Below are 25,486 nucleotides of genomic sequence, written 5' to 3' on the forward strand. Positions count from 1 at the left end.
CTTGCGTCGCAGAGAAGACAAAATTAAAGCCTGAATAATTTATTTCCCTTTGACAAATTCATCTGGGTAAAATGAAATATGCGTCGCTCTCCTGAGATGCTTTATCCCTTCCTGAGGGAATATTTGTGTCCCTTGTAACGGAAGAATTAGCCATTTGGCATAGTTTTTGTCTGTATTTGCCGACAAACTCAGCTCCGTCACGAAGCCCAGAATGGCCACTGGGAGTCCTGGGAAGCAGAATATGGACACCCGGATGAGGGAATATTTTACAGTGACTGCGAATTTGGGAATGGGGAAGTGAAAATAATGGAAAAAGTAAATCCGCCCGACACCTTAAAATCTAATCTGGGGAATGACACTCAAAATGCGGAAGGATAAACATTTCGTTGGATTTTGCACTGGATTCGCCTCACACCGTTCTGCGGGGCCATTCTGGGCGGGTGGCAATTGTGTCGAGCATGTCCTTGTGTGTGCTTTCACATGGATACTTGTGCGATAAGGCGACAACAAAACCCAATTCGCATCTCATCTACATTAGCCACCCTTTCCCTGCCGCTTGCCCAGGAAAAAAGTGGATATAGTGAGTTTAAAAATCCCTTCCGACATATCCTGACCATCAATCTGCTACCCTTTGAATTCCTTCGCTTCCTCCCACTCTTCCATCCTTTGCACTTTCTTCTCGGCGTGCCTTCGCCCCGAAAGCGTCGTCGAAGAAAGTGGAAAGCAGCAGAGACACGGAAAGTTTAATGGTAAAGGACCACCGAGCGTTGAACTGTAAGGATTCGTGCATTGGACACGCCAAAGCTTAAGCCAATAGAAGAGTGATTTCATTAATTGAATTAAAAGCAATCAGAACCGAGCAGTGTCTCGTGACTTCAAATCTCAAATTCCAAAGTTCCATAATAACATTGCGTGCAATCTTGTTGAAATCTTGAATTCGCCTATTAAGATTCTTGCAAGGTTCTGTCTATCTCCAAACATAACTTTTTTTAAAGAAAAGCTTCATGAAATACAACTTCAGAATCTCAAATTGTCAAATGCTCTCCACCTCGTCTTCTTGCTATCGATTACAATAACTGTGTTAGCTAACTGACTTCAACGAAGCGAAAGTATTTCGCTTTCTATGCGGATACTTTGGTGTGTGCCAACGTCCCTCAAAACATGAAGATTATTATCAAAATTTCTATTCACATGTTTTGTGACACACAATTGGATTCCCACGCTTTTCCACATCCTCGCTCGCTTCAGAGAAGGTGGAATTTACATTTTCCCAGAGATCACAAGCGGACAAACTGAATAATGTGAATTTTCGGTGTATTCTAAATATCTTTGAGTGTATATTCAACTCAATATTTTCTCCTCTTAATGGCCATAATGTTGAATTGTTTAGTAAAACGACGTTGAATTTTTAACTGAGGATTTTCATAATACAATATTCAGTGGAAAATCCATAAAGAAACTGTCTTTCTCAGCGCGATGCACTTTTACCCGCTAAATTTGAAGCTTTCCAGTGGAAATTTGGGGAAACAAGAGCTCTAGCGTGCAGCACTCGAACTAAGCGATCAGCTGTTCATTGTTTGCAAACAGAAAAGGAGGGAATTGTAAAATGCCACGGAAAAGTGATAAAAGTGAGAAAAAAGAGGTGGAAAAGCGAAAAAAGGGGAGCAAAAGGAAGCTGAATGAAGATAGAAAGACAGAGAAAGTGAAGAAGCCGCGCACAGCACGCAAAAAGAAGAAGAAAGAGGAACCTTCGCGGCCCAAGAAGCCTCAATACAACACTGAGCCCACTCCGGAGAATCTAAAGTGCCTGGAGTGGATTAAGGAGCAGAAGCGACTCAAGGTGAAATACCCGAAGATCGATGTTAACGTGGACAGTGACACAGAGTCTGAAGATGACGAGGAAGCAGAATCCGATGTAGGTTGGAAAGAATTTATCAATTTTCCGGAGGAATTCGCTTAGCTTTTGGGCTTATTTTGTAGATGAATCTGGCCAAGTTGTCCAGGGAGAGAAACAAGACTATTGTCAATGTACTGTACAACTGTGAGTGGGCAAAGTGTACGGCTTTATTCGAGGACGCGTCTATGTACAAGGATCACGTGGAGCTGCATCTTTTGAGCATAGGCGAGAAGAAGAGTCCGGAGTTTCGATGTCTCTGGGATCTGTGCAAGTTCACAACGGAGGACAGGAGTGCATGGACACGCCATGTGCGCTATCACACTTACCATTCGCAGCTCATGACGGTGGGAGACAGTATCAGGCATCAGATCAACTTCCCGCGCTGCACTCTCGATTCCGAGCAGAGGAATATCATCCCGGACACACCGTATGACTTCCTGTGCGAGTGGAACGAGTGCTCCTGGAAGACCAACAGCATTTTGGACTACTTCGATCACGTGAACACGCACGGACACATGGAGTGGGTGTTCTCAAAGGGCAGCAAAGATGAGAAGATTCAGTGTCACTGGATTGGCTGCGAGAAGACTTTTTCGAGACAAGACACACTTCTGAAGCACATCCGGAGCCACACGAGTGAGAAGAAGGTGGCATGCGACAATTGTGGGTCCATGTTCATCCACAACTCCAGCTTCTTCGATCACTGTAAGCGCCAGTTGATCCACAACACCATGGAGTACTCCTGCTTGCACTGCTTCCGCTCCTTCGCGACGCCCAGGCTGCTGAAGACCCACATTCGCCTCCATGTGAACTGCCACAAGTGCCACTTGTGCGACATGACCTGTCCGTCACTGGCTCACCTCACGCTTCACATTCGCCACAGGCACTTGGACGAGAGACCCTTCAAATGCACGCAGTGCTCCTACACCAGTGTCCGCCAGCGCGACCTGGAGAGCCACAAGACCATCCACGGGCCTCGGCAGACTTTCGAGTGTACGCAGTATGACTGCAACTTCCAGAGCTGCTCCCTGAAGAGCCTCAAGCGCCACGAGGCGCTGAAGCATCTGGGGCCCCATCCCAAGGTGTACCTCTGCGACTGCTGTGGCCGGAAGTATTCCCGCGGGGATCTCATTTCCAGCCACCTGAAGAAGGTACACGGATACAAATTGCCTCCCGGAAGTTCGCGATTCTTTTACCGGTGAGCAATGCGACTCTGAAACGAGAAACCGTTCAATTCCGTGGCAGGGAAATTACTTTTCAAGCTCATTTTCACTTTCAGGGAAGGAGACGATGGCTTCTACCACGTACAGACGATGCGGATCGAGAGTCTGGAGGTGACTGAGCAGATCATGGCAACGAAGAAGACGGCAAACAATCGCCGGGGGAAAGTTAAGTACTCCGTGTGTGATCCCATCGTCACCAAAGATGGAATTGTGAAAGTGAATGTGGAGGAGCAGCCCAAGGAAGCGGGACAGCCTGAAGAGGAGTCAGAGGAGGAGGAAATCATGGATGAAAGTGAAGAGGAGGAGGAGGATGAAGATGAAGGCACGAGACTGGGTTTGAGTATGCCACTAACTGAGGACGTCTTGGAAGACCCTCCGCCGAAGAAGAGCATCCATGACTTCACTGTGATGAAGAGATATCTCAATGCCTTCACGGAAAAGACACCAGAAATAGAGTCTCCAGTGCCACCAGAATCGGCAACTTCAGTGGAGGAGGAAGTGTTCTAATTCAAATGCTCTTCTATTTCCTTTGATGCGCACAGAGCAAATAAGTTGAGACATAATAGATTCTTAGATTATTACTTCAACCACTTCCGACTTGGGCAGAATGTTAGATGACTGTGTGACTTCCAGCACGTCCTTGTGGTTGTTCCTTATGTGCTTCTTCAGGTTCACATTCTGTGCAAAGTCCTTGGAGCAGTAGTTGCAGGTGTACTTCTTCACCACGTCGTGGATCCTCTTGTGCTTGGACAAATCCGATGAGTTGGTGAAGCGCTTTTCGCACACCGGACACACGTAGTTCTTCTCCATCGTGTGCGTCCGGATGTGCACCTTGAGGGCGCTGGGTTGGTTGTAGCTTTTCCGGCAGATTTTACACTCGTATGGGCGCTCCTTCGTGTGAATGCGCAAGTGGGACTTGTAATTCCCGGACTGCACGAAGGTCTTGTTGCAGTATTCGCACTCGTACGGGCGCTGATTGGCGTGAAGTCTCAGGTGGTCAATGAGATTTGACCGGCGGAGGAATCTCTTGGAGCACACGTGGCACTCATGCTTCCTATCCTTGTAGTCCACTGCTTTCCGGCCGCTTCGATTGGCATCCGATGTCTTGTGCAGTTCCGCCAATGTTTCCGGGATGTATCTCAGCACGAACGACACTGCGTCGATCTCTTCGTTGCTGTCCTCCTTCACCGGCTGCTCCTCTTCGTCCTCCTTGCTTGTGATGCTGTACTCATAACGCTCAATAATTGTCCTCTTTTGGGGCTCTGCGTCTCGCTTGTCTGTCTGCTTGGAGAACTTCTTGTCTGACTCTTCAGCCAGCACTTTCAGCTCGTACGCATTGTGAAGCCGTGTCTCACACTCCGGACAGATGACCTCCGGCTTCCCATCACCCTTGCACACCTGGTCGAAGAAGGGCATTAGAAGGAGAACCAGGAAAGCTGCAAATTGGCGCAAATGCTTACCTTCACATCCGTCAACTCCTGGAGGGCGTCATAAAGGTACAGCTCTGTATTTCCTATTATTATTGTGTACTCAAATATATCCACGAAGTTTGTCTTCCTCTTCTGGGACATGCAAATGCGACACTCTTCCATTTTCCGCGTTTCCCTAAACCTCTCACGGGACGCTGGTCAGGAAAACTCGGCGGCGTCAAATGTTTTCCAAATCTTTGCGAAACCCTGTGACAGTTTAAGCGTTCTCGCGATGCTTTTAAATTACCCCGTCACCGTGGTGAATGTAAAATAAAATCTTTTATACAACAAATTGGCAACTTGCAAAATATAATGATTGGCAAGCAGAGAAGATAGTAAATTACTGTTTTGAATGAATTTGGCGATCCTGAATTCAGAGAGTGATTATAAGAGAAAAGACCGAATTAAGTTTTCACTCACATTCGGCGTAATTAAACATGCATGTTGGGGTTGCCAGCGCGCACACGTAGCCTGTCAAATTCATATCGTCCCCCATTGTTGGAAGACTCAGTGTTTGTTCTCAAGGGCCCTCCGAAAAAGTAGAAAAAATCGTCTATCCTTGCAATTTCTGCTCAATATTGCTCAGTAAATGTGATCTTAGGCGTGTCACGCGTCCGTGAACATGAAGTGGTATCTGTGGTTGCTCAATTTAGGCCTCTTCTGCGCAGCAGCCGATGGCAGGAGGGATGTTCGAAGGAAGGTAATTGTGTGGCGAGACATTTGGTCGCAGTTTCAGCATCTTGAGCGATCGGCCTATAAATAGCTGACCATCTGTTTGCGAGGCTGTCGATAAACTGATCTGTGTGCTTGCAGCTCACGGCTGAACTCAATCCGGGCTGCCCCGAGAGCATCTGCGACGAGTTGGGCAACATCACCAGTGTCGTCCACGTGAGGTCCCTTGGCGCTAGAGACACTATCCACTATGTGTGGGATCTTACGGGGAAGCCCTCCGCCCTGGTGGCCCTGTGTAGCCCGGATGCCAAGCTGTCCATCAATTGGGAGGACTTTCTGGACGGCAAGATTGGCAGCGTGAGCTTCTCCGAGACGCCGCGTTACATCTTTGGAGTGGTACTTAGTCGCCTGTGGGAGTACAACGACGAGGACGATGTGGGCACCTTCACAGTGACCAACGCTTCGCAAGTCAATGCTTTCAGTCTGCACGGATTCGCCTGGGAGCGTCAGCTCTTTCGCACCAACGATGACTCCGTGGAGCTCTCTGTCAAGTCTCACGGAGCCAAGGGCTTGCCGGGCAACTTTGAGCTGTCCCTCGCCACATTCGCCACCCCCGATCACGGCCCCATGACGCCCCATCTTATGCACACGGAGAACTCCACGCAGATCGATCTCATTCTCGACTCCATCCTCACCAACGAGACCTTTCCGCAGCCCCGCTTCGCCATCGAGGTCGTCCTTGTGGCCATGGAGTCCCGGAAGGACAACTACACGGTGGTGGTGAGGAAGAGCCTCGACGATGAGTTCACGCCAGGCATCTTCAAGATCGTCAACGTGGCTTCGCCTGCCTCCGTGAACGCCAGTTCCGGTGAGTAACTTGTCCGGGGTCCGTTGAAGGGTTTTGCTCAGTGGAATTCGCCCGTTTAGGGAAATCCGAGGGCACTTGGCCAGAAAGAGAGTGTGAATAAGTAGAATTAGCAGATCAACACAAAGGAAATGGCAAAGCTGTATCTCCTTCATAACTGCTGATTGAACAAAAGTCGCCATCAGAGTTGATTATCAGTATAGATAAGAGAGCGACAAAATGTAGTGATTCATTATCGTCTCTTCTAAACTGTATAATAATTTCCGGTTCGACTCTGGAGAATATTTGCAAAACATGTCGATATTTGGCGTTACTTTCCGGGTTCAGTATCTCTCTGTTTTGACTGGAATCTCTCTTCGCAGGCGGCTATCTGCAATACCGTCCTGTGTCTTACACTCACGAGGAGCGAGACGTGAGCACATCAACTCAGACCTACCAAAGCTCACCGGCGACTCCCAGCAATGCTATCAAGAAGCTCAACAACACCCTCTTCCGCTCAATTTTCGGTGACTCGGTGGAGACGATGCTGGTGCAAGCGCTCAATGTTTCCTTCGGCGCCAGCGGCGATGGATTCTACACCAAATACAACTACACAACTTGGTGAGATAAGCACTTAGCATGTCTCTTTCTGTGCTTCTGTGTGATGCTGTGCTAATTTTAGGACCTTTGTCGTGGGCTATGGAGCTCCGCTGCCGGACAAGTTGTCCCTGTTCGTCGTGGTCGTGGCCACAATTGGCCTCGGAGTGCCTCTTCTGCTGCTGTGCTGTGGCGGATGCTATGTGTGCGTGAAACGCGTGAGAAACAACTCCTAAAATCTCCACTCTGTCCAGTAATTCCGCCTCTCCGTGAGATTTTATCAACTAGTGAAGAAAAAGGATTCAATGTGAATTGATGAGTATTAGCTTTCGCCATGTGGCGAGATTCAGTGCTTTTGTGCACAATTTAGGAGCGATTTTTACACAAATCACCCAATTTGTATATTTTTTATCGTGACATCTAGTTTAATTGAGTGCCTTTTAAATTATTGTTGATAGGTAGGAGACGAAAAGACAAAGTTATCTCTATTCCTCACGAAAACTCATGTTAAATGTACATTTTTATCTCTTCGAATAAATTATAAATAATGCTATCAAAAAAGCAGATTTGTTAATTGAAAAGGCGCGGGAAAAGAAACACTTCAAATTCATTTTGAAGGGTTGCCGCTGTCACTTTTGTTGTCTGGAAAATATTTTGATTCCTCGAGTTTTCTCATGTTTTCCTGGAAATAAGTTAGTTCAGGTTTCTAAGTATCCTACTTAACTTTGTGATAGAATCCATGGCATCCACAGCAAGTCCTCTAATTCCCTGTCCAGTAATTGAGAAAGTGTTTCGGCGAATGAGCTCAATTCAGGAGCTTTTCTCCAGTCACAGTGACTCAACGGGATCATGCGGGATCTGCAGTGACTACCAGGACGAGATTTCCTCCGTGAGGACTCAACTTGTGGCAATATTGAGTGTTTTTCCTCGCATCACGGCCAAAGCGAAGGAGGAAGCTGTCTCAGAAAGTGGCTCAGATCGAGTAGAAAATTCCGTGTCGGATGGAGAATACGAAATGGGCATCAAAAGGGAGGATTTGGCAATCCTTCCGAAGGCTGTGGTCTTGGATTTCACTCACACTGAGGACAGAATCACTTCTGGAGAACTAATACTGGAATGCGCCCAATGTGGAAGTGCTTTCACGACAAAGGAAGCTCTCCTGCAGCACTGTCAAAGCCACATCCGTACACTCAAGCCATTGTCCAGGAAGACAGGCGAACGCAGGGAGTATAAGTGCAAGGTGTGCGGGAAGATCTTGTACCAGAGAAAGGGATTGACTGAGCACAGTCGCATTCACACCGGCGAAAAGCCCTTCAAGTGCACGACATGTGGGAAATCCTTCCGCTTCAGCAGCCAGATTTGTCGCCATCGGCTGAAGCACGCTTCCGGAGAGCCGAGCATCAACAAATGTGACTTCTGTGGCAAGAGCTTGTCCGGGAAGGAACGCCTGGTGGAGCACATGAGGATGCACACAGGTGACAAGCCCGCCCAGTGCGATGTGTGCGGCAAGAGGTTCCACGGCGAGATGGCCCTGTACAGCCACCGAAGACTGCAGCATCTGAAGCAAGGCGTCGGGCCCAAAGTGGAGTACAAATGTGAAATTTGCGGGAAGACGCGCGCCCGGAAAACGGGGCTCATGGAGCATATGCGCATCCACACTGGCGAGAAGCCCTTCAGATGCGATGTGTGCGGCAAGAGCTTCACGCTGAAGAACCACTGCGTAAAGCACCGCGAGATCCACGAGAGGAGCGCCAAGGGGCCCCAGTTCACGTGCGAGTTCTGCGGTAGGAACATGTCGGGCCAGGAGAGACTCACTGAGCACATGCGAATGCACACAGGCGAAAAGCCCGCGCAATGCGATGTCTGCGGCAGAACTTTTCATGGACGGATGGCTCTGTACAGTCACCGGAGAACTCAGCACTCCACGGAGGGGAATCCGTATCGCAGAAAGCGCTACAAGTGCGATATTTGTGGGAAGTTCATCATGGATAGGAACAGATTGACGGAGCACGTGAGGATTCACACAGGAGAAAAGCCCTTCGCCTGCTCTTTCTGCGAGAGGAGTTTCGCCAGGAAGGCTAAGCTCCTATTCCATGTGAAGCGGCAGCACAAGATAACCGGCGAATAAAACCCTAATGATATCTCTCTTCGTGGTATTGAATAAAAAATGTTGTATATCTCAATGTGTGAATTTGTATGGATTCCGACGAGGAGAAGTTTTTGGCGGGAAAAGCAACACAGGGTGAATACTACAATTTGCAAACATTAATTTTCATATTTATTCCTTGAAATTAAGAATTTCAGTATTGATTCAAGTCAAATAATTAAAACATTTTAAAGTAAAAATACGTCTGAGAATATATTAATATAATTAATAAGCATTTCCCAGAACAAAAAATAAGGGAAAAAATCGCCATGTTGCAAAAATCCTTATTCCTTATCTCCGTACTGGCATTCCATCGTAGACTGACTCAAAATCTGGTATATAATACGTCATTGTACACCTTTTTCAGTCATTCCACTTTGTAGTCAGAGATTTGGATTCTTAAGATAAGGGTCTGAATTAATCATTTCATTGACACCTTTTGATGTTTATATCGACGACAGTGGCTCAATTGGGGACTCGATAGAGGCAATCTCTGGCTTCGGAAACAGATAAGAGCCCCTGGGGAATCCAGAAAACCCACAGTCTCGGTTTGATTTTACACCAAGATGTGTCTGTTTGTTCTTCTCGCGCTTATAGTGACTTTTTCCACATCCAATGCGTCTCCCAGTGAGTGATGCTTTCTACATCAGAGTTGAGTGTCGATGAAAATAACTTCCTCCATCTTCAGGTAGTCGTATAATTGGCGGATCCAATGCTTATTTCGGTGAATTCCCGCACATGGTATCGATCCAGTGGGCTCCTCATGGATTTATGCACCATCTCTGCGGCGGATCGATCCTGAACAAGCGTTGGGTTCTCACGGCAGCTCACTGCAACATGATAACACTGGAACACCAGATCATGCAAGTCATTGTTGGCGCCTTGGATTTCCGCACCACCACAAAATACCAGCAGGAATTCAGCATAGATCTCTTCATTAACCACCCTCACTATCCAGGCGGAGTCGGAGTGCCTCACAACATCGCTGTGCTTCGCGTCGATCGGGAGATCCAGTTAAACTCCTACGTCTATCCTGTTTCCCTTCCCATCGTCAATTCCTATCCCTTTGGGGTAACTCAATTCTCTGGCTGGGGATGGACTGTGGACGAGCCACCATTCGTCTTTCCCGACATCCTGCAGCGAATTCAGGTGCCCCTTATAACCCTGTCGCAGTGCTACGGAGCCTTTGTCAACATCGGCGCGGATCCGAATGAGCTGGACACTTTCACGCATATCTGCACTGGACCCCTGACCGGGGGAGTTTCCGTGAGTACATGTCATCATCATGTGATCGAAGCCAGCATTTCCTCTCAAATTGCTTGATTTCTTATCACCTTACTCACTCCTTTCACTGTGCGGCTCAAGACAGCCTCGGTTTTCCCCAATATCTCAATTCTCAGAAATTGATATTTTATTTGGGAAATGAGATATGAGAAGACTCAGTTGAGTTATTTTTCAGGCATGTAACGGCGATCTGGGCGGTCCTCTCGTGCAGAGATCCGGTAGTTACTTTGTTCAAGTGGGCATCGCTGTCCGAGCTTTCCGTCCCTGCGGTCAAGTAGGCGCCCCAACAGTGTACATCAGGGTTTCCGCCTATGTTGACTGGATAAGAAGCACGATTTTCTAATAGACTTGGATGTATTTCTAAAGTATTCTGTAATCAATTTTCCTCTCAACACAAACCCATTTTACCTGTGTATTATTTTCCAAAACCGAAAGGGATATTAAGATATTTCGACTCATTTTTACAACAATAAAACCTTAAAGAATTTTTTTTTAATAGACGAATTGAGAGTGTTTTATCTGGGGTTTCCCGAGAATATTTTAATTTCATCAATTTTCATGCGATTTCTTTGCATTTTGCATCCTTCTGCTGCTGAGCGAACCTCTTGAGTTAAGAGATTACTCAAAGTGCAAAAGTGTGCTCATCGTAAGAGCCACACGGCCTCTCAACCATCCAATGTGGCTAAGAGTTCTCTAAGAGACTCGCTCCATGCGCCGAAATTTCCGAATTTCTGACAAAATTTTGCGCTCCCAGTCGCCAGAGGCGCTGCCAGCGTATGTCACTTTTGTAGAACAGTTTGGGGTTGTATAGCTGCCAAAATCGTGCCGTGAAAAACTCGATGCAGCAGAAGAAAAATAGTGTCGTGCGTGCTAAATGTTTATCAATTGTGCTCTGTGAATTGCAGTGAGTGCCCTGCAGTGTGACACAGGTGGACAATGTCGACGTGATTGCCGGAGAAGCGGAGTGAAAGTTGACCTCTGTGTGAATTTGCTCGAGTTGTGTGTCGCAGTGCCTCCAATTTTGCCCACTTCTCACCACAAAACCCCCCGGAAGGCTCGACTGTCGGCCAGGAGGTGAGTTGTGGCGCACGCGGGAGGGGCCAGGGAGTCCCCGGGGAGTCACGGTGGCGCAGAAAGCGCCGCCAGACGGACGCGATGCCCCCATGTTGACACCTCGTCGCTGTGGCTGATGCTCTGGCGTTTTTGTGAATGAAACGACCCAGTTGACTCTCCTCTCCGTCGCACTTTTTCCAAGCGCCATCGCCAGACTCGCGTGTTGTGTCTGGCGCACAGAATGGGGCCACAGAGTGTGAAAAATAGACACCCGAGCTTCCGCCCACGGGCATCCGGCTGGTGCAGGACTCGCGGCCACGGCCCCGTCGCGCCTCTCTATCAATCACGTGGCTTGTGCATGGCGCGAGAGTGGCAAAATAACATGACGGACTTTCCCAATCGATCCGCTTTTCCCACACTCGGGGTTGTTTTTCACTCACACACGCGCACCGCCCAGTTCTGTTGCACAACCACGCCAGACTCCAGCGTGGCCCGGAAGTCGGGGCGCATCTGCCGGGGGCGGATTCCCGCCCAGAATCCGCCGCGGAAAAAACATAAACACCCGCTCAGTGTTCTCGCCAGCGGCACAAGCGTGCAAGAGAGCAAATTTTGACTCCACACGCGCGTCAGTGGGATGAATAATGGGGTCTTTTCATTCAATATTTACCCAACAAATCCATTTATCGCGTAAAAATAAATTCCGTGTGTTTGTTGCTTTGTAAAATTGCAAATGATTTCATCAGTTTTCGTGATACATGTTTTGCTCTCGCAAGTTCAACAGCTTTTGCGGATGTGGGGACAATTTTTGACGTAAACACTGTGCATGTTTGTCCGGTTATCCGTTTGCCCGTGTGTCTGCATCAGCCTCCGTTGGGGGCTAACCCCGAAGCCAAAGGGCGCCAGATAGCGTTATACTGAAGGAAATCGCGATTATTCCGCAATTTTTTTTCTCAATTACTCTTTACGCAGCAAAGAGATGGTTTGAAGCCACGCCCCTACCAAAGCCCCGCCCAGTCATATCTTACACTAAGCCTGCGCTAAAATGGGTCAAAATGGGGTGCAAAAAAAATTTGACGAACCATCGAGACTTGTTCTAGCTTGTGCTTAAAACTAATTAGGACTCAATGAACTGCGCAGTGCCAGAAGTAAACAACTAGAGAAAAAAATGTGCATTCCACATCGTTTTCGAGGGCATTGCATTCCCAAATAAGCACATTTTTCCCCATCTTTTCGATTATTTGTTGTTTATCCATTAATTGCTTGTAAATGCAAGATTGTTGAGTTAAAAATCAGATTATTGTAAACTGATATGAAGCACCGCTTGTCGTCAAATCGGATGTAAATTCTTCACATGCATGAAAAACACTTGAAAATATTTGCTTCTCTTGTCTTGTGTCATTAAATTCCTCCATCAATGCAATGGAGAGAAATGGGGAATTCATTGGGATTCCCCGACTTGTTTGCCTTTGATGGAATTTCTGCTGAAGTCTCAGTAAAAGTGCCATCGATAGAGCGAGAGCGAGAGAGAGAGAGAGAGGGAGAGAAGTGTAATTTGCACGGCGTGCCAGTATTGCCTGGCCAGTGCGGCTTAGAGTGTCCAACGTGAAGAGCGAGCGAGGAGGCATGAAAAAAGTAGGGCATGAGCTATTTCTGTGTCAAAATTCTCCGCAATGGTTTCAAAATTAATGCTCTGTGTGTTTAATTTTTGCCAAACCGACTTTTCCCGTTTTCCACACACATTGACATGCAAATGGTGCATTGACACGTTTCCCCTTTTCTAGCCTCGTGACTGGATGATGCACATTGGCGCCGTGTGAGGTGTTTCCAGTGAGTGAGAGTGTGCAAGAACCACGTGAAGGATGTCTTCGGCCACGTTCAGTGGCGCCCCGCAGGCGAATGTGGTGAAGGAGGGCTGGCTGTACAAGCGCGGGGAGCACATCAAGAATTGGCGATCGCGATACTTTGTACTGCGCGACGATGGCACGCTGATGGGCTACAAAACGCGGCCCGACACTTCGGCACCCGCGGAGCGTCTCAACAATTTCACAGTGAAAGATTGCCAAATAATGTCGTTCGATCGACCAAAGCCCTACACATTCATCATCCGCGGCCTCCAGCTCACCACTATCATCGAGAGGATGTTTCACGTGGAGACGGATCACGAGCGGCAGGAGTGGGTGGACGCTATTCGCTACGTGGCGAACAGGCTGCGCGAGCTGGGCGACTCCGCGTCTGCCAGCACAGACATGATTGACGTGGACATGGCTTCGATAGCCGAGGATGAGCTGTCGGAGAAGTTCTCAGTGCAGGGAACTTCGTCCGTGAAGGCCAGCGGCAAGAAGAAAGTCGTGAGTATCGCAGTATGAATTAGCTGCAAGGGCGCATAGATGAGCTTCAATCGTTTCAGACACTGGAAAACTTCGAGTTCCTCAAAGTGCTGGGCAAGGGAACATTCGGAAAGGTGATTCTGTGTCGTGAGAAGGCAACATCCAAGCTGTATGCGATAAAGATTCTGAAGAAGGAAGTCATCATACAGAAGGACGAAGTGGCGCACACATTGACAGAGAACAGAGTTCTTAGAACGACAAACCATCCCTTCCTAATTGTGAGTGGAGCGCAGGAATTCGGCTCGACAAATTGTGCTTGTGTCTAATATTTTGGATTTCCTTTGCAGTCCCTCAAATATTCATTTCAAACTGCCGACAGACTCTGCTTTGTGATGCAGTACGTGAATGGTGGCGAGCTGTTCTTTCACTTGAGCAGAGAACGTGTCTTCTCCGAGGATCGAACGCGATTCTATGGTGCTGAAATCATTTCAGCTCTCGGGTGAGTCACGAAGAACAATGTCAGCTGGTTGTTCTTGTGACCAAAAGCAAGCGCGCAGTGGCAAAGAGGTGACTCATGGTGTTTTTTGCTTGTGTTTTCAGGTACTTGCATTCTCAGGGTATCATCTATCGGGACTTAAAGCTGGAGAATTTGCTCTTGGACAAGGATGGTCACATCAAGATTGCCGACTTTGGCCTCTGCAAGGAGGACATCACGTATGGGCGGACGACAAAGACTTTCTGCGGCACGCCAGAGTATCTGGCGCCCGAAGTGCTGGAGGACAATGACTACGGACGGGCTGTGGACTGGTGGGGCACAGGTGTGGTAATGTACGAGATGATCTGTGGTCGACTGCCGTTCTACAATCGCGATCACGATGTGCTGTTTGCGCTCATTCTCATGGAGGAAGTGAGATTCCCGCGGAATATATCACAAGAGGCCAGAAGTCTCCTCACTGGCTTCCTCGCCAAGATCCCATCGCAAAGGCTGGGCGGTGGTCCTGATGATGTGAAGGAGATCCAGGCTCATCCCTTCTTTGCCAGCATCAATTGGACTGATTTAGAGCAGAAGAAGGTAAATATAGGAAGAATGCACATTTCTTCTCTTTCACAATCTAATCAATCACAATCGCGCATGGTTTTCCCGGTGTATTGTTTTCTCAGAGGGCAGAAATATTTCTCTCTTTCTAGAAGATTTATTAACTGTTGCTTGCGATGGCAGTGATTAATTTACGCGGTCTCATCGCCTTTTTTTTGATGAATTGATTGAGTGTGTGAATGCGCCTTATAGGGATTTTCCTCCTGTTTCGCAGATTCCTCCACCATTCAAACCTCAAGTGACAAATGACACGGACACCCGATACTTTGACTCGGAGTTCACCGGCGAGAGTGTCGAGCTGACGCCTCCGGATGGGGCAGCGCCACTTGGTTCCATTCCCGAGGAGCCTTTTCCACAGGTGAGACTGTCACTCTCTATCTTGCCGCTCTCGTGAGCGCTTTTCAACATCCTGTGTCTCTCTCAGTTCACGTATCAAGACATGGCATCGACGCTGGGCACTTCTTCTCACATCAGCAGCTCAGCCAGCCTCACGTCGATGCAGTGAATGCCGAGAGAACTCAGGAGACGGACGAGATTTGAGCGCTTTCTCGTGGGCCGAATGTAGAGCACCTGTGAGAGTTACCCTCGTGGGCGAAGGATGGGCCAGACTTGCAGATAAGGTAACACAATTTCAACAACAGCAACAAAACAGCAACAGTAGTTGAGCCGGAGAGTGGAGAGAGAGAGAGAGAGAGAGAGGATTTGCGAGGGCGCCCAGGGCAGGCCAGAGAGTGGGAGGAAATTCATCACTTGATACCACACAGATGTGATTCACGAGGGCGTAAACGCCCAGCATTGTTGAATTTTCATCTCTTTTGAGACACAGAAGATGATAAAAGGGCCTTGAATGAGCAAACCAATAGCCATTGAATTGTACATTTATCCCTCAAATTATTCTTGAGTTTACTGTAATGGTTTAATTGTATATCGTGTAGTTTGTGGGGGAAAACAAGGGTTGGGAATTGGGTGTCAGTTGGTGAATTTGCCACTTCCTGGGCCGCAGCGTTTTTATCTAAAATTGTAATATTGAGAAAGAGAAAAAAAAGTGAGGGAGTGGAAACCCTTTTTAGGCGTTTAAATTGGCAAGTAAAATTAAGGCAGAGATAATGCGTAAATTTAAGAGAAAAAAAAAAGTTTCCCATCAAAATTCATGCAAGGAACTTAGCTTGTTTTCCTCAAAAACAAAAAAAAACTGAAAAAAGATTAATGGTAGAAGAGGAAGAGAAACACTTTTGCACTCTTCGTGTCGCTGTGCAAGAAAGCACACAGAAAAAGACCCGAGAAAGTGAAAAGGAGAAAAGAAGAAACCCCAAAAAAATTAACGAAATATATTTTCTTTGTATTGAGAAAACTCATGAGTATTTTCTTGACCATTTTCCAATAGAGAGAGAAACACACACACAGATAAACGTTTTGAAACATGTTTCATATACATTTTTTACAATTTAGCAAAAGAGACAAACAAAACAATTTTGAGGGGTAACAAGTATAAAAATATCATCACCTAAAAGCCTAAGCGCAAGTCTCTCACGCGGAAGATCAGGTCGCAATCTCAAATCTCAGTGCTAATTGACGCCAGTTCAGTCCAGCACGAGGATCAGGTCGTCGCCCTCGAGTTTCATGCCGTTGCTAATCTCCAGCTTCTTCACGGTGCCGGCCTTGGGCGACTGCACCACCATTTCCATCTTCATGGCCGAGAGCACGATCAGGGGCTGGCCCTTCTCCACGTGGTCACCCTCCTTCACTCGAATGTCTGCAAGAGAGAACACGCGACGAGTCAGCGAAAGACGCCTTCAGGAGTGAAGCTGACACACTCACCAATCACTGTTCCCGGCATCGGAGCGCCCACTTCGCTTTTGTTGCCCTTGTTCGCCTTGGGATGAATGTGAAGCTCCTTGACGGCCTCCTTGTCGCGGATGAGCACAGAACGCAGCTGCCCGTTGAACTCAAAGAACACCTCTCGCTCACCATTCGGCGTGAGATCCTCAGCCATGGCCAGAGTCTTGATGTGCACCGTCTTGCCCTTCTCCAGCGTCACCTCAAACTCCTCACCCACTTTGGGTCCCGTTAGGAAGATGCGAGTGTCCAGTTTGTCCACAGGCCCGAAGGAATCGCGGAAGGTGAGGAAATCATTGGTGACCTGGGGATACAGAGCGGCTGACATGACATCGCGATCCGTGACTTGGGCGTGAGATTCCTTGAGGTCACCCTTCAGCTGGGCGAAATCGAGCTCAGCTAGAGATGCTCCCGGGCGTCCCTCGACGCGTGGCATGTCCTTCAGCACGCGCGATCGCAGCGGCTCGGGAAAGCCGCCATGGGGCGTTCCGATGGCGCCTTGCAAGAACTCCACCACGGACTTGGGGAACGAGAGCTCTTCCGCCTTCTCTGCGATCTGCTGCGCCGTCAGCTTGTTCTGCACCATGAACTGCGCAAGATCACCCACAACTTTCGACGATGGTGTGACTTTGATGATGTCGCCGAGCAGGAGATTTGCCTCGCGGTACGCCTTCTTCACGTCCTCAAAGAAATCTCCCAGACCCAGCGAATAGGCCTGGAATTGGAGATTGGTGTACTGGCCACCGGGAATCTCGTTCATGTACACATCCGCGTTGCCCGATTTCATGGTCGTGGTGCACTCGAATGGCGCGTATAAGGTGCGCGTCTGCTCCCAATACGCCGAGTACTCCGATATGTCGGACAGATTGAAGAGTGTGTCGGCAGTTGTACCTTGCAGAGACGCAACGACTGCTCCCATGCTCGGCTGCGAGGTCATTCCAGACATGGAGTCCACTGCCACATCCACAACATCAGCTCCAGCCTCAGCGCAAGCCAGCATTGCCGCCACGCCGGCTCCCGAAGTGTCGTGCGTGTGAATATGAATGGGAATGTCGGGATGCTTATCCCTGATGGCACAGATCAACAGGCGAGCAGCATTGGGCTTCAGCAATCCCGCCATGTCCTTGATGGCGAGCACATGAGTGCCAGCACGCACGAGCTCGTCCGCCAGATTGACGTAGTACTTCAGGTCGTACTTCGTCTTTGAGCGATCACTCACGTCCCCAGTGTAGGAAATGGCAGCCTCAACGACTCCTCCCGCCTTGCCGGCAGCCTCCATTCCCAGAATCAAGTTGGGCAGGTAATTGAGCGAATCGAAGACACGGAAGATGTCCATTCCCGTCTGCACGGCCAGTTCACAGAACTTGTACACCACATTGTCTGGGTAATTCGTGTAGCCAACGGCATTTGCGCCGCGCAGCAGCATTTGGAAGGGAACATTGGGGATCATCTTGCGCATCTCCTCCAGCCGTTCCCACGGACACTCGTGCAAGAACCTGAAGCAGAATTGCACGAGAATTGGAATAAACACTCAAGACAGAGTCACTCTAGACTTCTCACCTGAGCGCCACATCAAATGTAGCTCCTCCCCAGTTCTCCAGGGCGTAGAGATTGTGGAATTTATGGGCAACAAATGGCGAAATCTTCAGTAAATCGTGGGTTCGCACTCGTGTGGCCAGCAAAGATTGATGAGCATCGCGGAAAGTCGTGTCCATCAGCAGCAATTCCTTCCTCGCCCGCACTTCCTTGGCGAATGCCTCGGGACCCTGACTCTTCAGCACATCCCTGAGTCCCGGTTTGGGTTTCGTGGCTAAAGAACAGAGACAAGAGTAAAACATATCAGTTGTGCATCCATGAGCGATTAAGCACATGCAACAAGAAAGCTCAAAGCATCTACTATAAGAAGATAAAGAAAAGTGAATGAAGCTTTTACGTGGCTTTGGATTAAGTACTTGATAGAGATCAAGAGGAGCTTGAGGGCCTAGAAAAAGGAAGCAGAAATTAGATGGAAGAAACACAGTCATAAAGAGAAGCAAAGTGCGCAAAATCTGTCGCTGATCAATTTGCAATTTTACCTCCGTCCACACAAATGCCATCATCTTCTGAATCGCGCATTTGAGCGTGTCATTTAAATGAGACAAGAGAATATTCTTGTTATTTTCAGCGTTATTTGCAGCAACATCTCGCGAAATTGCATTTTCATTATAATATATATCTCTCTCGCTTGTGCATATAATGATCCCATTTCCATTGACACACTTTGTGATCAACTATCGCGAAGCTAAGCTGAACTTTTTCATTGGTTATCTCATCAAATCTGTACAAAATGTATAGACTATCAGAATATAAGCACTTTACACACGCACACACGCGACAGGATGAAAGACTGGGCATTTAACCACTAAAAAAACTATAAAAACTCACCTAAATCTACATCGGGAACATGCGGATGAACGTCCGCGGGTTTAAGTTTAGTCGCCAAAGGTGTTTGAGGTCCATTAACGAGAACCTGCGAGATGCAATTCATAAGAAACCGTCCAAATTAGCAGACTCAAGCCAAAACTCACCGTTCCGAGGTAGTTGAGGAGTTTTTGGGCGCGATTCTGCGACGGCTGGAATTTGAAGAGTTGCGGATGTTCGTCAATGAAGTACGTGTCCAGGACACCGTTGAGGAATTTCTGGTTCTCAAGCACATTCAGCAGGAAGGGAATATTCGTCTTCACTCCGCGAATTCTGAACTCTCGCAAGGCTCTGTTCATCTTGGCGGCTGATCCCTGGAGATCAGAAGCGTGCGAAATAACCTTCACGAGCAGAGAATCGTAGTACGGCGAGATGATTCCACCCGCGTAAGCTGAGGCACTGTCCAGTCGGATTCCCATGCCCTCGCCCGATCTGAACACCTCCAGGCGACCAGTGCTTGGCTGGAAGTCATTGGCGGGATCTTCAGTGGTCACTCGGCACTGAATGGCATATCCTTGAGGGTGGATGTTCTCCTGCGTATATCCCAGCTCAGGCAGAGTCATTCCCTCCGCCACGCGGATCTGCGACTGCACCAGATCGATTCCTGTAATCTCCTCAGTCACTGTGTGCTCCACTTGGAGTCTGCAAGAATCGATATCGAAGGGTATTTATAGAGAAGCCAATGGGAGAATTGCATGACTAATCAAATCAGTGGAAAAAACCACCCCCAACTCACCGAGCGTTGACTTCGATGAAGTAAAAGTTGCCTTTGTCGTCCGCCAAGTACTCAACAGTGCCGGCATTCTCGTAGCCCACATGCTTGGCCAGGCGAACTGCGTGTTCAGTCATCTTGTCACGCACCTCAATGGGCAACCGCGGCGCCGGTGCAATCTCCACCACCTTCTGATGTCGCCTCTGCACAGAGCAATCCCTCTCATAGAGATGCACCACATTTCCCGCCTTGTCGCCCAGCAGTTGCACTTCAATGTGACGCGGACGCTCGATGAACTTCTCAATGAACATCGCTCCGTTGCCGAAGGCGGCCTTAGCCTCTGAGCTGGCACGCATAAACATCTCCTCCACTTCGTCCATCTTCTTCACCACCCTCATGCCCCTGCCTCCGCCTCCGTACGCCGCCTTGAAGATCACCGGCAGCCCGTAGCGCTTGCAGAAGTCCATCGCCTCCTCTTTCGTGGTCACCGGACCGTCAGTGCCCGGCACGATCGGCACTCCGGCGTCAATGGCCGCCTTCCTGGCGGCTACCTTGTCTCCCATCTGCTGCACGACCTTTGGCGACGGCCCGATGAACCTCAGGCCCGCATCAATCACAGCCTGGGCGAAGTCGCTGCGCTCCGAGAGGAAGCCATAGCCAGGATGCACGGCGTCCACGTCGTTCTCCTTGCACACACGAATAATCTCCGGAATGTTGAGGTACGCCTCCACGGGCGGCAGGTTCTTGCCCACCAGGTACGACTCATCCGCCTTCTGCCTGTGCATGTGCATCTTGTCCTGCTCCGAGTAGATGGCCACGCTCTTGATGCCCAGCTCTGTGCATGCGCGGAAGACTCTGATCGCGATCTCTCCTCGATTCGCCACCAACACCGACCGGATGGGCTTGTACTCGACCTACAGATAGGAATCTTCATTGATCCAATCACTGGGCGCAAGAATGTCGCACTCACCTTTGTAGAATATCCATTCCTGGCAATTGACCAAATCTTCACTTTCGATGCCCGACTCATGCGGTCGAGAGCCCTCTGAATGCCGCACATCGACATCTTTGCTGGCTGCTCAAAATTTTTCCACCGAACAAATTAGACCTTTCCTGCTGCCCAAAGTACCTACGATTCAAATAGAGAATTTCATGAGTCGCACGCTTCAATCTAAACTGTTGCATGTCGCAATGAATCGGATTTTAGAAACAATACGACAAAAATGCCTTATTTTGAGATTTAGCGTAAGTAAGAAAGCCGATTTTCAGGTGTAACGACTACAAATTGAGATCAAGGAAATAAAAGCCAGAGATTTCATCATAGCTTGGCGCTCAAATCGATGTTAGATCACTCCAATTTGCCAGTTCTTTACAATCAAACCGCCTTAAGCAATAGATAATAATGGCAAAACAACAAAGAATCATATTTTTCGGGAGAATGAACTAAAAATGTCCATTAAATGTTTACAAAACAAGCACTTCGGTTCCGTTCAATTCTCATTATTATTGCTGTGGAAACGTCCGCAAACAGCAATACGACTTTTATAACAAACTCAGACGACGGCGATAATGAAAATTTTGTCTCCGTTAATCGCCATTTCTCTTTAATGCAGGGGCAAAAAATGATAAGAGACAAAACGCTCCAATGAAGAGGCCAATTGTGAGCTTTGCCTCCTAATTAAATATTCAAATAAATCAGCTGAGACTCCACAAAAACCACACACTCAAAGTTTATCTTTTATCGCACTTGTTTACTCCCAAATTAGAAGTCAAATTCCTCAAGAATCCACTTCAAATTATCACTGAGTTTTTGTCTCTTCTTCTCTCAAGCAAAATGTGAGTGCAAAAAATTGGGCAAAAGTTCAACAATAAAATGTGCAAATTTATGATGATTTTCACATTCATCATCCTTCTCTTATTGGATATAACAAAGAGACTTGCAATTTTCGTGAGAGATTTCGTCGGTTTTTCGGGAGAAACGCAATAGAACACTTGAGGTCAGAACGCGCGAAGCATAACTGAATTATTGCATAATAATAACGATGAGGGAACACACTGACCAAGTCGTTTTTGACTCTCTTCCAATTTACTCATCAAGGCACAATGGAGAGTGGAAAAAATGCGAAGCTACGTGAGGTCCCAGAGGTCAAACTGATAACATTACGTAACGGCCAGTGCGTGGCGGCGGCGAGGAAGCGAAGCCTCTCCTCCGGAGGAGGTGATTGCTCCAGTCCGGCGCATCTTATCGCCCGCGCGCTATCGCCAGAAGCCCGCCAAAGACCTCAAGAGCTTCTCAGGCAAAGGCTTGGCCGGACTTTAGGCCCGTGCGCGGCTTCACCTTGACGACTCGCGTATCTCGTGAGTGATCCACGCTTTCTGTCGCGAGAGAGAGATTGTATTTTGACTGTGGGCAGTTTTGTTTCCTCTCTCCATCGCTGTGTTGCTATAAATAGACGAAATTCTCCAGATTTCCAACGCCGAGCCTCCCAACGAGTTCTACCCAGTTTTACCAGTTGCACCGAAGAATGTCGAGGGGCGCAGAACACGTGCAATGCTGACATTTTGACCACTTGACCATTCCGCGAATAATATGTGGAAACGAAGAGTGCTAATGTTGTTCCCGCGCGATATGTTTATCAGCTCATTGATTAGCAATCAATCAAAAAATGTAATAATATTGCCTTTTAACTGGTGAGATAATCTCGAAGCATACAGAAGAACTTGACTTCAGGCAATAAACATTGGGGGGCTCTCTCAATTGCCTATCGATATTGCTCATATTTCTTCACAATCATCAAAATGTTCAATTGCATGTTCCAGATTAAAGACTGTAATCATTCTGAGTTGCAAAGTCTGGAAGATAATTGCAAAGGTGCTGTTAAACGATCACTTTCAGACATGAAATCACCAGAAACGTTCTCACAGAAAGGAAGTCGTGAAGCCGTTGATTATAAATTTAATTATAGATTAAAGGTGTAGTACAAATTGAGAATTATGTAGGTCATTTGCAAAAATTTTTCATATATTTAATTCCCGCATTAACTTCACAAGTGCACTAATTGGAATTCCAATCGTCTCAAACACTCAAGTTGTCGTCAAGCTATGCTTGAAATGAGTCTTGACCATTAGAATTAACCGAATTGACTCCATTTTCAGCAACATCGAGAGCAAATAGAATTTTGCTGGCCCCTCGGCATCAGCATGAATGTGCTTTGAACTGTATTTGGTATTTTTCTGCTGCACAGTGCCCAAAAAAATGTTTCGGGGTCAATGTCATCGGTGATTATTTGTTGAAATAGTGAATTCGAAACAGTTTTCCATTGATTTGGCTCACCAGCTGAAAATTCCAGCTTTTGCAACTTGAATTTCGTAGACTAGTTTCTATCTCTGCCTCCCGTTTTGAGTGGCCAAAGAGTGTGTAAACAATTGCAACACACTTTTCTGCGACAAGCGCGAGGTCGAGCTCCGGCTGCCCATGTGGCGCGGGTGGGGAGAGTGCAAGTGCATCGAGCTTTCGGCGGCGCCGGGAGTGGGAGAAAGTAGGGGAAGGCAGAGCTGCACTGGGAGAGAGAGCGAGTGTCTTCTCACTCTCTCCCACGCCATTCCGGCTCTCTCTCGCCCTTCCTCAAGCTTCTGCAGCTTCTCCGGCGAGCTTTGCGCCCTTCCCCAACACTCGCACGCTCAGCCACCAGTGCAATTCATGTCGATTGACGCTTCATATTTCCAATAACCTCCCAGTGATTCCAATAATTACGTAATGCGCCGCGTATTCAATGACATTCGCTGAACTCCGCGGGTCGCCGGGAGGCATCCAGGACGGGCGCCACTTACCAGTCTCCGGGATGATGAGAGCTTTTGACGGAGGAGGAAAAGCCTGAAGCGGTTTCTGTTCCAGCGGCACCTTTCTCTTGTCCTGCACTTTGAGCCTTCGATATGCGCGAAGTCTTATCACTCTGGGCTCATGGGGTTGGGAAATCACGAGAAGACTCTGCTCTTGACACACAAAGTTCTGGTCAAAATGACACACGCTTGCAAGACTTGTCCAGAAACACTTCCACTCTCGCCGGAGAACCGCTCGACACTGTCGGTGGGACAGCTGTGGAGCCGCCGCTTGGAGCTGGCAAATGCTTTCGGGATTCGTACTAGATTCGCGCCACATTGCGGCGGGGAAGCACTTCCCCTCAAAGCGTGTCAAAAGTCGCCATGAGAATTGCTGTTGAAGAGTTTGCGAGAGCTTTTGATTTGAAAATCCCAAAGCTTCGCTGCTGTATTGGATTTTCATTGCGGTTCTCGTATTTTTGACTATAATTTCTAAGATTTTCCGTACATTTTCCGGTTAATGAGATGAATGTGTTGTTGTACACATTTCACCAGTGAAAAGAACCAGAAATCCTTTTTTTTTTAGTGTTCATTTGACTAAAAGATGAGTCCCTTCTGCTACTGCTTCAGGATTGACCAGGATAATGTTCCCAGTCTCTTCTTCACCCAATTATGAAGTGTGTCTTATGAAGAATAATGGACTCTGTACGCATTCGGTGAATTTCTAATTCCCAATTTATTGGGAAATTGGCTGCTGACGATAATCATGATAAGAGCAGTTAGTCACTGGCCAGAGGAGCCAGAGAAAATCCTCTGATGTGATTTTGGCTACCTCATTTCGACACTGATTATCTTTATCTGAAATCGACAGATTTAGTTCAGTATAAAAGCAGGAGTGAATCAATTGCAGAGCCATTTTTTTGTGGAAAATTCGCAAGAAAAGATGAAGTTCCTCGTGTTCTTGGCCGCTCTTCTGGCAGTGACTGTGGCTGTGGTGAATATTGGATGATCGTGTGTGCAATTGAAAAGAGTTTTTAGCATAGATTACTCTTTGCAGACCCAGACAGGTCCAGAGACGTTTGTGATCAACGGCGGCAATGCCAGTCACACGCCTCATCACGTGATTGTGGAGTTCGTAAATGCCGCCAATCTGGGCTTCTTCGGCGGCGGTTCGATCATCACCAGCACTCATGTCCTCACTGCTGCCCAGAATATCCAAGGGTGAGCGCTTCTCAGAGCCTCAGAAGAGGCTGTATGTCATTCCTAATCATCTTTCCTTGCAGATTCACGCTCTGGCGCGTAGGATACGGAAGTTATCGTCGTGCTGACTTGATCTGGATCCAGAGCACGAATGCCCTCGCCCACTTCCAGTACGCCCCAGCAACCAGGAACAACGACATTGGCATCATCACTCTTCCCACCCCGATCGTCTTCACGGCCCGCGTGCGTCCGATCGCTCTGCCGCCGGCCCTGCTCGAGCTGCCCTTCGAGAACGAGCAGGGCACCATCGTGGGTTTCGGTTTTACGAGCGCCACCGTCAACCAGCCCGCCGACAATCTCCGCTATGGCTACGTGCGCGTCCAGTCGAACACCTTCTGCACCAGCATCTTCCATATGACCGTGCCAAATCATTTCTGCGCCAGCGACAATCGCCACCCTGTGAACATTTGCAACGGCGACATTGGCGGAGGATTCACAGTGTTCTACCGTCGCGAGGAAGTGCTAGCAGGCATAAGCTCTATGCTCATCGAGAACTGCCACATCCAGTGGCCCTCGGCCTACACGCGAGTCTACCCGTACCTGGGATGGATCCACCAAGTGATCGGCATCTGAAGGATTCGCTGAATAAAGAGATAAGACTTCATCATAAGCCTTTTTATCTGGGATTAGAGGAAACACCGTTGCTAGTGGAAGAACTATAATCTTATCACTCCAGCGAAAGAGGTTCTCTGTATTGATATTCTACCCACAATCTGCAACTCATTGCTACAGTCGTGAAGAAGTGGAGCAGATTTAGCTGGCATTCCTCTGTGCGATTTCCTGGAAATCAAATC

At 48.0% G+C, this 25,486-nt stretch overlaps 8 protein-coding genes across 10 annotated transcripts; 6 read left to right on the forward strand and 2 right to left on the reverse strand.

The window, feature by feature from the left end:
* The first annotated feature begins 1,562 nt into the window (after positions 1–1,562).
* Positions 1,563–3,698, forward strand: LOC132257774 (histone H4 transcription factor-like). Its single transcript, XM_059754808.1, has 3 exons — positions 1,563–1,915; positions 1,981–3,092; positions 3,174–3,698. The coding sequence occupies exons 1-3, from the start codon at positions 1,607–1,609 to the stop codon at positions 3,622–3,624; spliced, it is 1,872 nt and encodes a 623-aa protein (XP_059610791.1). The 5' UTR covers positions 1,563–1,606; the 3' UTR covers positions 3,625–3,698.
* LOC132257838 (zinc finger protein 32-like) lies at positions 3,619–4,824 on the reverse strand. The gene is made up of 2 exons (XM_059754880.1): positions 4,578–4,824; positions 3,619–4,515 (listed from the first exon to the last, which is right to left on the reverse strand). Exons 1-2 carry the CDS (start codon positions 4,707–4,709, stop codon positions 3,688–3,690), a joined length of 960 nt encoding a protein of 319 aa, XP_059610863.1. The 5' UTR covers positions 4,710–4,824; the 3' UTR covers positions 3,619–3,687.
* Positions 4,825–5,080: 256 nt separating this feature from the next.
* LOC132257817 (glycosylated lysosomal membrane protein B-like) lies at positions 5,081–7,254 on the forward strand. The gene is made up of 4 exons (XM_059754858.1): positions 5,081–5,286; positions 5,400–6,126; positions 6,486–6,723; positions 6,785–7,254. The coding sequence occupies exons 1-4, from the start codon at positions 5,209–5,211 to the stop codon at positions 6,933–6,935; spliced, it is 1,194 nt and encodes a 397-aa protein (XP_059610841.1). The 5' UTR covers positions 5,081–5,208; the 3' UTR covers positions 6,936–7,254.
* A 111-nt stretch (positions 7,255–7,365) lies between these two features.
* LOC132257784 (zinc finger protein OZF-like) lies at positions 7,366–9,036 on the forward strand. Its single transcript, XM_059754819.1, has one exon. It carries the CDS (start codon positions 7,439–7,441, stop codon positions 8,825–8,827), a length of 1,389 nt encoding a protein of 462 aa, XP_059610802.1. The 5' UTR covers positions 7,366–7,438; the 3' UTR covers positions 8,828–9,036.
* A 284-nt stretch (positions 9,037–9,320) lies between these two features.
* Positions 9,321–10,472, forward strand: LOC132257894 (trypsin I-P38-like). Its single transcript, XM_059754953.1, has 2 exons — positions 9,321–10,111; positions 10,305–10,472. Exons 1-2 carry the CDS (start codon positions 9,584–9,586, stop codon positions 10,470–10,472), a joined length of 696 nt encoding a protein of 231 aa, XP_059610936.1. The 5' UTR covers positions 9,321–9,583.
* Positions 10,473–10,891: 419 nt separating this feature from the next.
* On the forward strand, positions 10,892–15,753 carry LOC132260678 (RAC serine/threonine-protein kinase). Its single transcript, XM_059758962.1, has 7 exons — positions 10,892–11,203; positions 12,964–13,530; positions 13,590–13,787; positions 13,857–14,008; positions 14,110–14,581; positions 14,820–14,963; positions 15,030–15,753. Exons 2-7 carry the CDS (start codon positions 13,042–13,044, stop codon positions 15,108–15,110), a joined length of 1,536 nt encoding a protein of 511 aa, XP_059614945.1. The 5' UTR covers positions 10,892–11,203; positions 12,964–13,041; the 3' UTR covers positions 15,111–15,753.
* Positions 15,754–16,010: 257 nt separating this feature from the next.
* On the reverse strand, positions 16,011–23,693 carry LOC132260657 (pyruvate carboxylase, mitochondrial). 3 transcript variants are annotated; one of them, XM_059758942.1, is made up of 9 exons: positions 23,445–23,693; positions 20,584–20,742; positions 19,638–20,527; positions 19,009–19,543; positions 18,866–18,950; positions 18,375–18,422; positions 18,002–18,251; positions 16,424–17,937; positions 16,011–16,358 (listed from the first exon to the last, which is right to left on the reverse strand). In XM_059758942.1, exons 2-9 carry the CDS (start codon positions 20,677–20,679, stop codon positions 16,186–16,188), a joined length of 3,591 nt encoding a protein of 1,196 aa, XP_059614925.1. In that variant the 5' UTR covers positions 20,680–20,742; positions 23,445–23,693; the 3' UTR covers positions 16,011–16,185. The 3 variants fall into 3 exon arrangements, with proteins under 3 accessions (XP_059614925.1, XP_059614934.1, XP_059614917.1); XM_059758951.1 differs by lacking the exon at positions 18,375–18,422; XM_059758934.1 differs by having other exon boundaries at positions 18,002–18,422.
* A 682-nt stretch (positions 23,694–24,375) lies between these two features.
* On the forward strand, positions 24,376–25,277 carry LOC132257905 (brachyurin-like). Its single transcript, XM_059754963.1, has 3 exons — positions 24,376–24,426; positions 24,490–24,653; positions 24,716–25,277. Exons 1-3 carry the CDS (start codon positions 24,376–24,378, stop codon positions 25,263–25,265), a joined length of 765 nt encoding a protein of 254 aa, XP_059610946.1. The 3' UTR covers positions 25,266–25,277.
* The last annotated feature ends 209 nt before the right edge of the window (positions 25,278–25,486 follow it).

The sequence above is a fragment of the Phlebotomus argentipes genome, unplaced genomic scaffold (assembly GCF_947086385.1).
Source record: "Phlebotomus argentipes unplaced genomic scaffold, Phlebotomus argentipes genome assembly contig_6, whole genome shotgun sequence".
In the NCBI taxonomy this organism is placed as follows: domain Eukaryota; kingdom Metazoa; phylum Arthropoda; class Insecta; order Diptera; family Psychodidae; genus Phlebotomus; species Phlebotomus argentipes.

Bases quoted from the DNA above. Each gene is read 5' to 3' on its own strand.
- LOC132257784 (XM_059754819.1), top strand. From the start codon at position 7,439: ATGGCATCCACAGCAAGTCCTCTAATTCCCTGTCCAGTAATTGAGAAA.
- LOC132257838 (XM_059754880.1), bottom strand. From the start codon at position 4,709: ATGGAAGAGTGTCGCATTTGCATGTCCCAGAAGAGGAAGACAAACTTC. The intron at 4,516-4,577 runs GTAAGCATTTGC...TTCTTCGACCAG, and splicing joins AGGAGTTGACGGATGTGAAG to GTGTGCAAGGGTGATGGGAA.
- LOC132257774 (XM_059754808.1), top strand. From the start codon at position 1,607: ATGCCACGGAAAAGTGATAAAAGTGAGAAAAAAGAGGTGGAAAAGCGA. The intron at 1,916-1,980 runs GTAGGTTGGAAA...CTTATTTTGTAG, and splicing joins ACGAGGAAGCAGAATCCGAT to ATGAATCTGGCCAAGTTGTC. The intron at 3,093-3,173 runs GTGAGCAATGCG...TTTCACTTTCAG, and splicing joins AGTTCGCGATTCTTTTACCG to GGAAGGAGACGATGGCTTCT.
- LOC132260678 (XM_059758962.1), top strand. From the start codon at position 13,042: ATGTCTTCGGCCACGTTCAGTGGCGCCCCGCAGGCGAATGTGGTGAAG. The intron at 13,531-13,589 runs GTGAGTATCGCA...CAATCGTTTCAG, and splicing joins CCAGCGGCAAGAAGAAAGTC to ACACTGGAAAACTTCGAGTT. The intron at 14,009-14,109 runs GTGAGTCACGAA...TTGTGTTTTCAG, and splicing joins GAAATCATTTCAGCTCTCGG to GTACTTGCATTCTCAGGGTA.
- LOC132260657 (XM_059758934.1), bottom strand. From the start codon at position 20,679: ATGTCGATGTGCGGCATTCAGAGGGCTCTCGACCGCATGAGTCGGGCA. The intron at 20,528-20,583 runs GTGAGTGCGACA...TCCTATCTGTAG, and splicing joins GGAATGGATATTCTACAAAG to GTCGAGTACAAGCCCATCCG. The intron at 16,359-16,423 runs GTGAGTGTGTCA...TCTCTCTTGCAG, and splicing joins GATGCCGGGAACAGTGATTG to ACATTCGAGTGAAGGAGGGT.
- LOC132257817 (XM_059754858.1), top strand. From the start codon at position 5,209: ATGAAGTGGTATCTGTGGTTGCTCAATTTAGGCCTCTTCTGCGCAGCA. The intron at 5,287-5,399 runs GTAATTGTGTGG...GTGTGCTTGCAG, and splicing joins GGAGGGATGTTCGAAGGAAG to CTCACGGCTGAACTCAATCC. The intron at 6,724-6,784 runs GTGAGATAAGCA...TGCTAATTTTAG, and splicing joins AAATACAACTACACAACTTG to GACCTTTGTCGTGGGCTATG.
- LOC132257894 (XM_059754953.1), top strand. From the start codon at position 9,584: ATGGTATCGATCCAGTGGGCTCCTCATGGATTTATGCACCATCTCTGC. The intron at 10,112-10,304 runs GTGAGTACATGT...GTTATTTTTCAG, and splicing joins CCCTGACCGGGGGAGTTTCC to GCATGTAACGGCGATCTGGG.
- LOC132257905 (XM_059754963.1), top strand. From the start codon at position 24,376: ATGAAGTTCCTCGTGTTCTTGGCCGCTCTTCTGGCAGTGACTGTGGCT. The intron at 24,427-24,489 runs GTGAATATTGGA...TACTCTTTGCAG, and splicing joins TGGCAGTGACTGTGGCTGTG to ACCCAGACAGGTCCAGAGAC. The intron at 24,654-24,715 runs GTGAGCGCTTCT...CTTTCCTTGCAG, and splicing joins GCTGCCCAGAATATCCAAGG to ATTCACGCTCTGGCGCGTAG.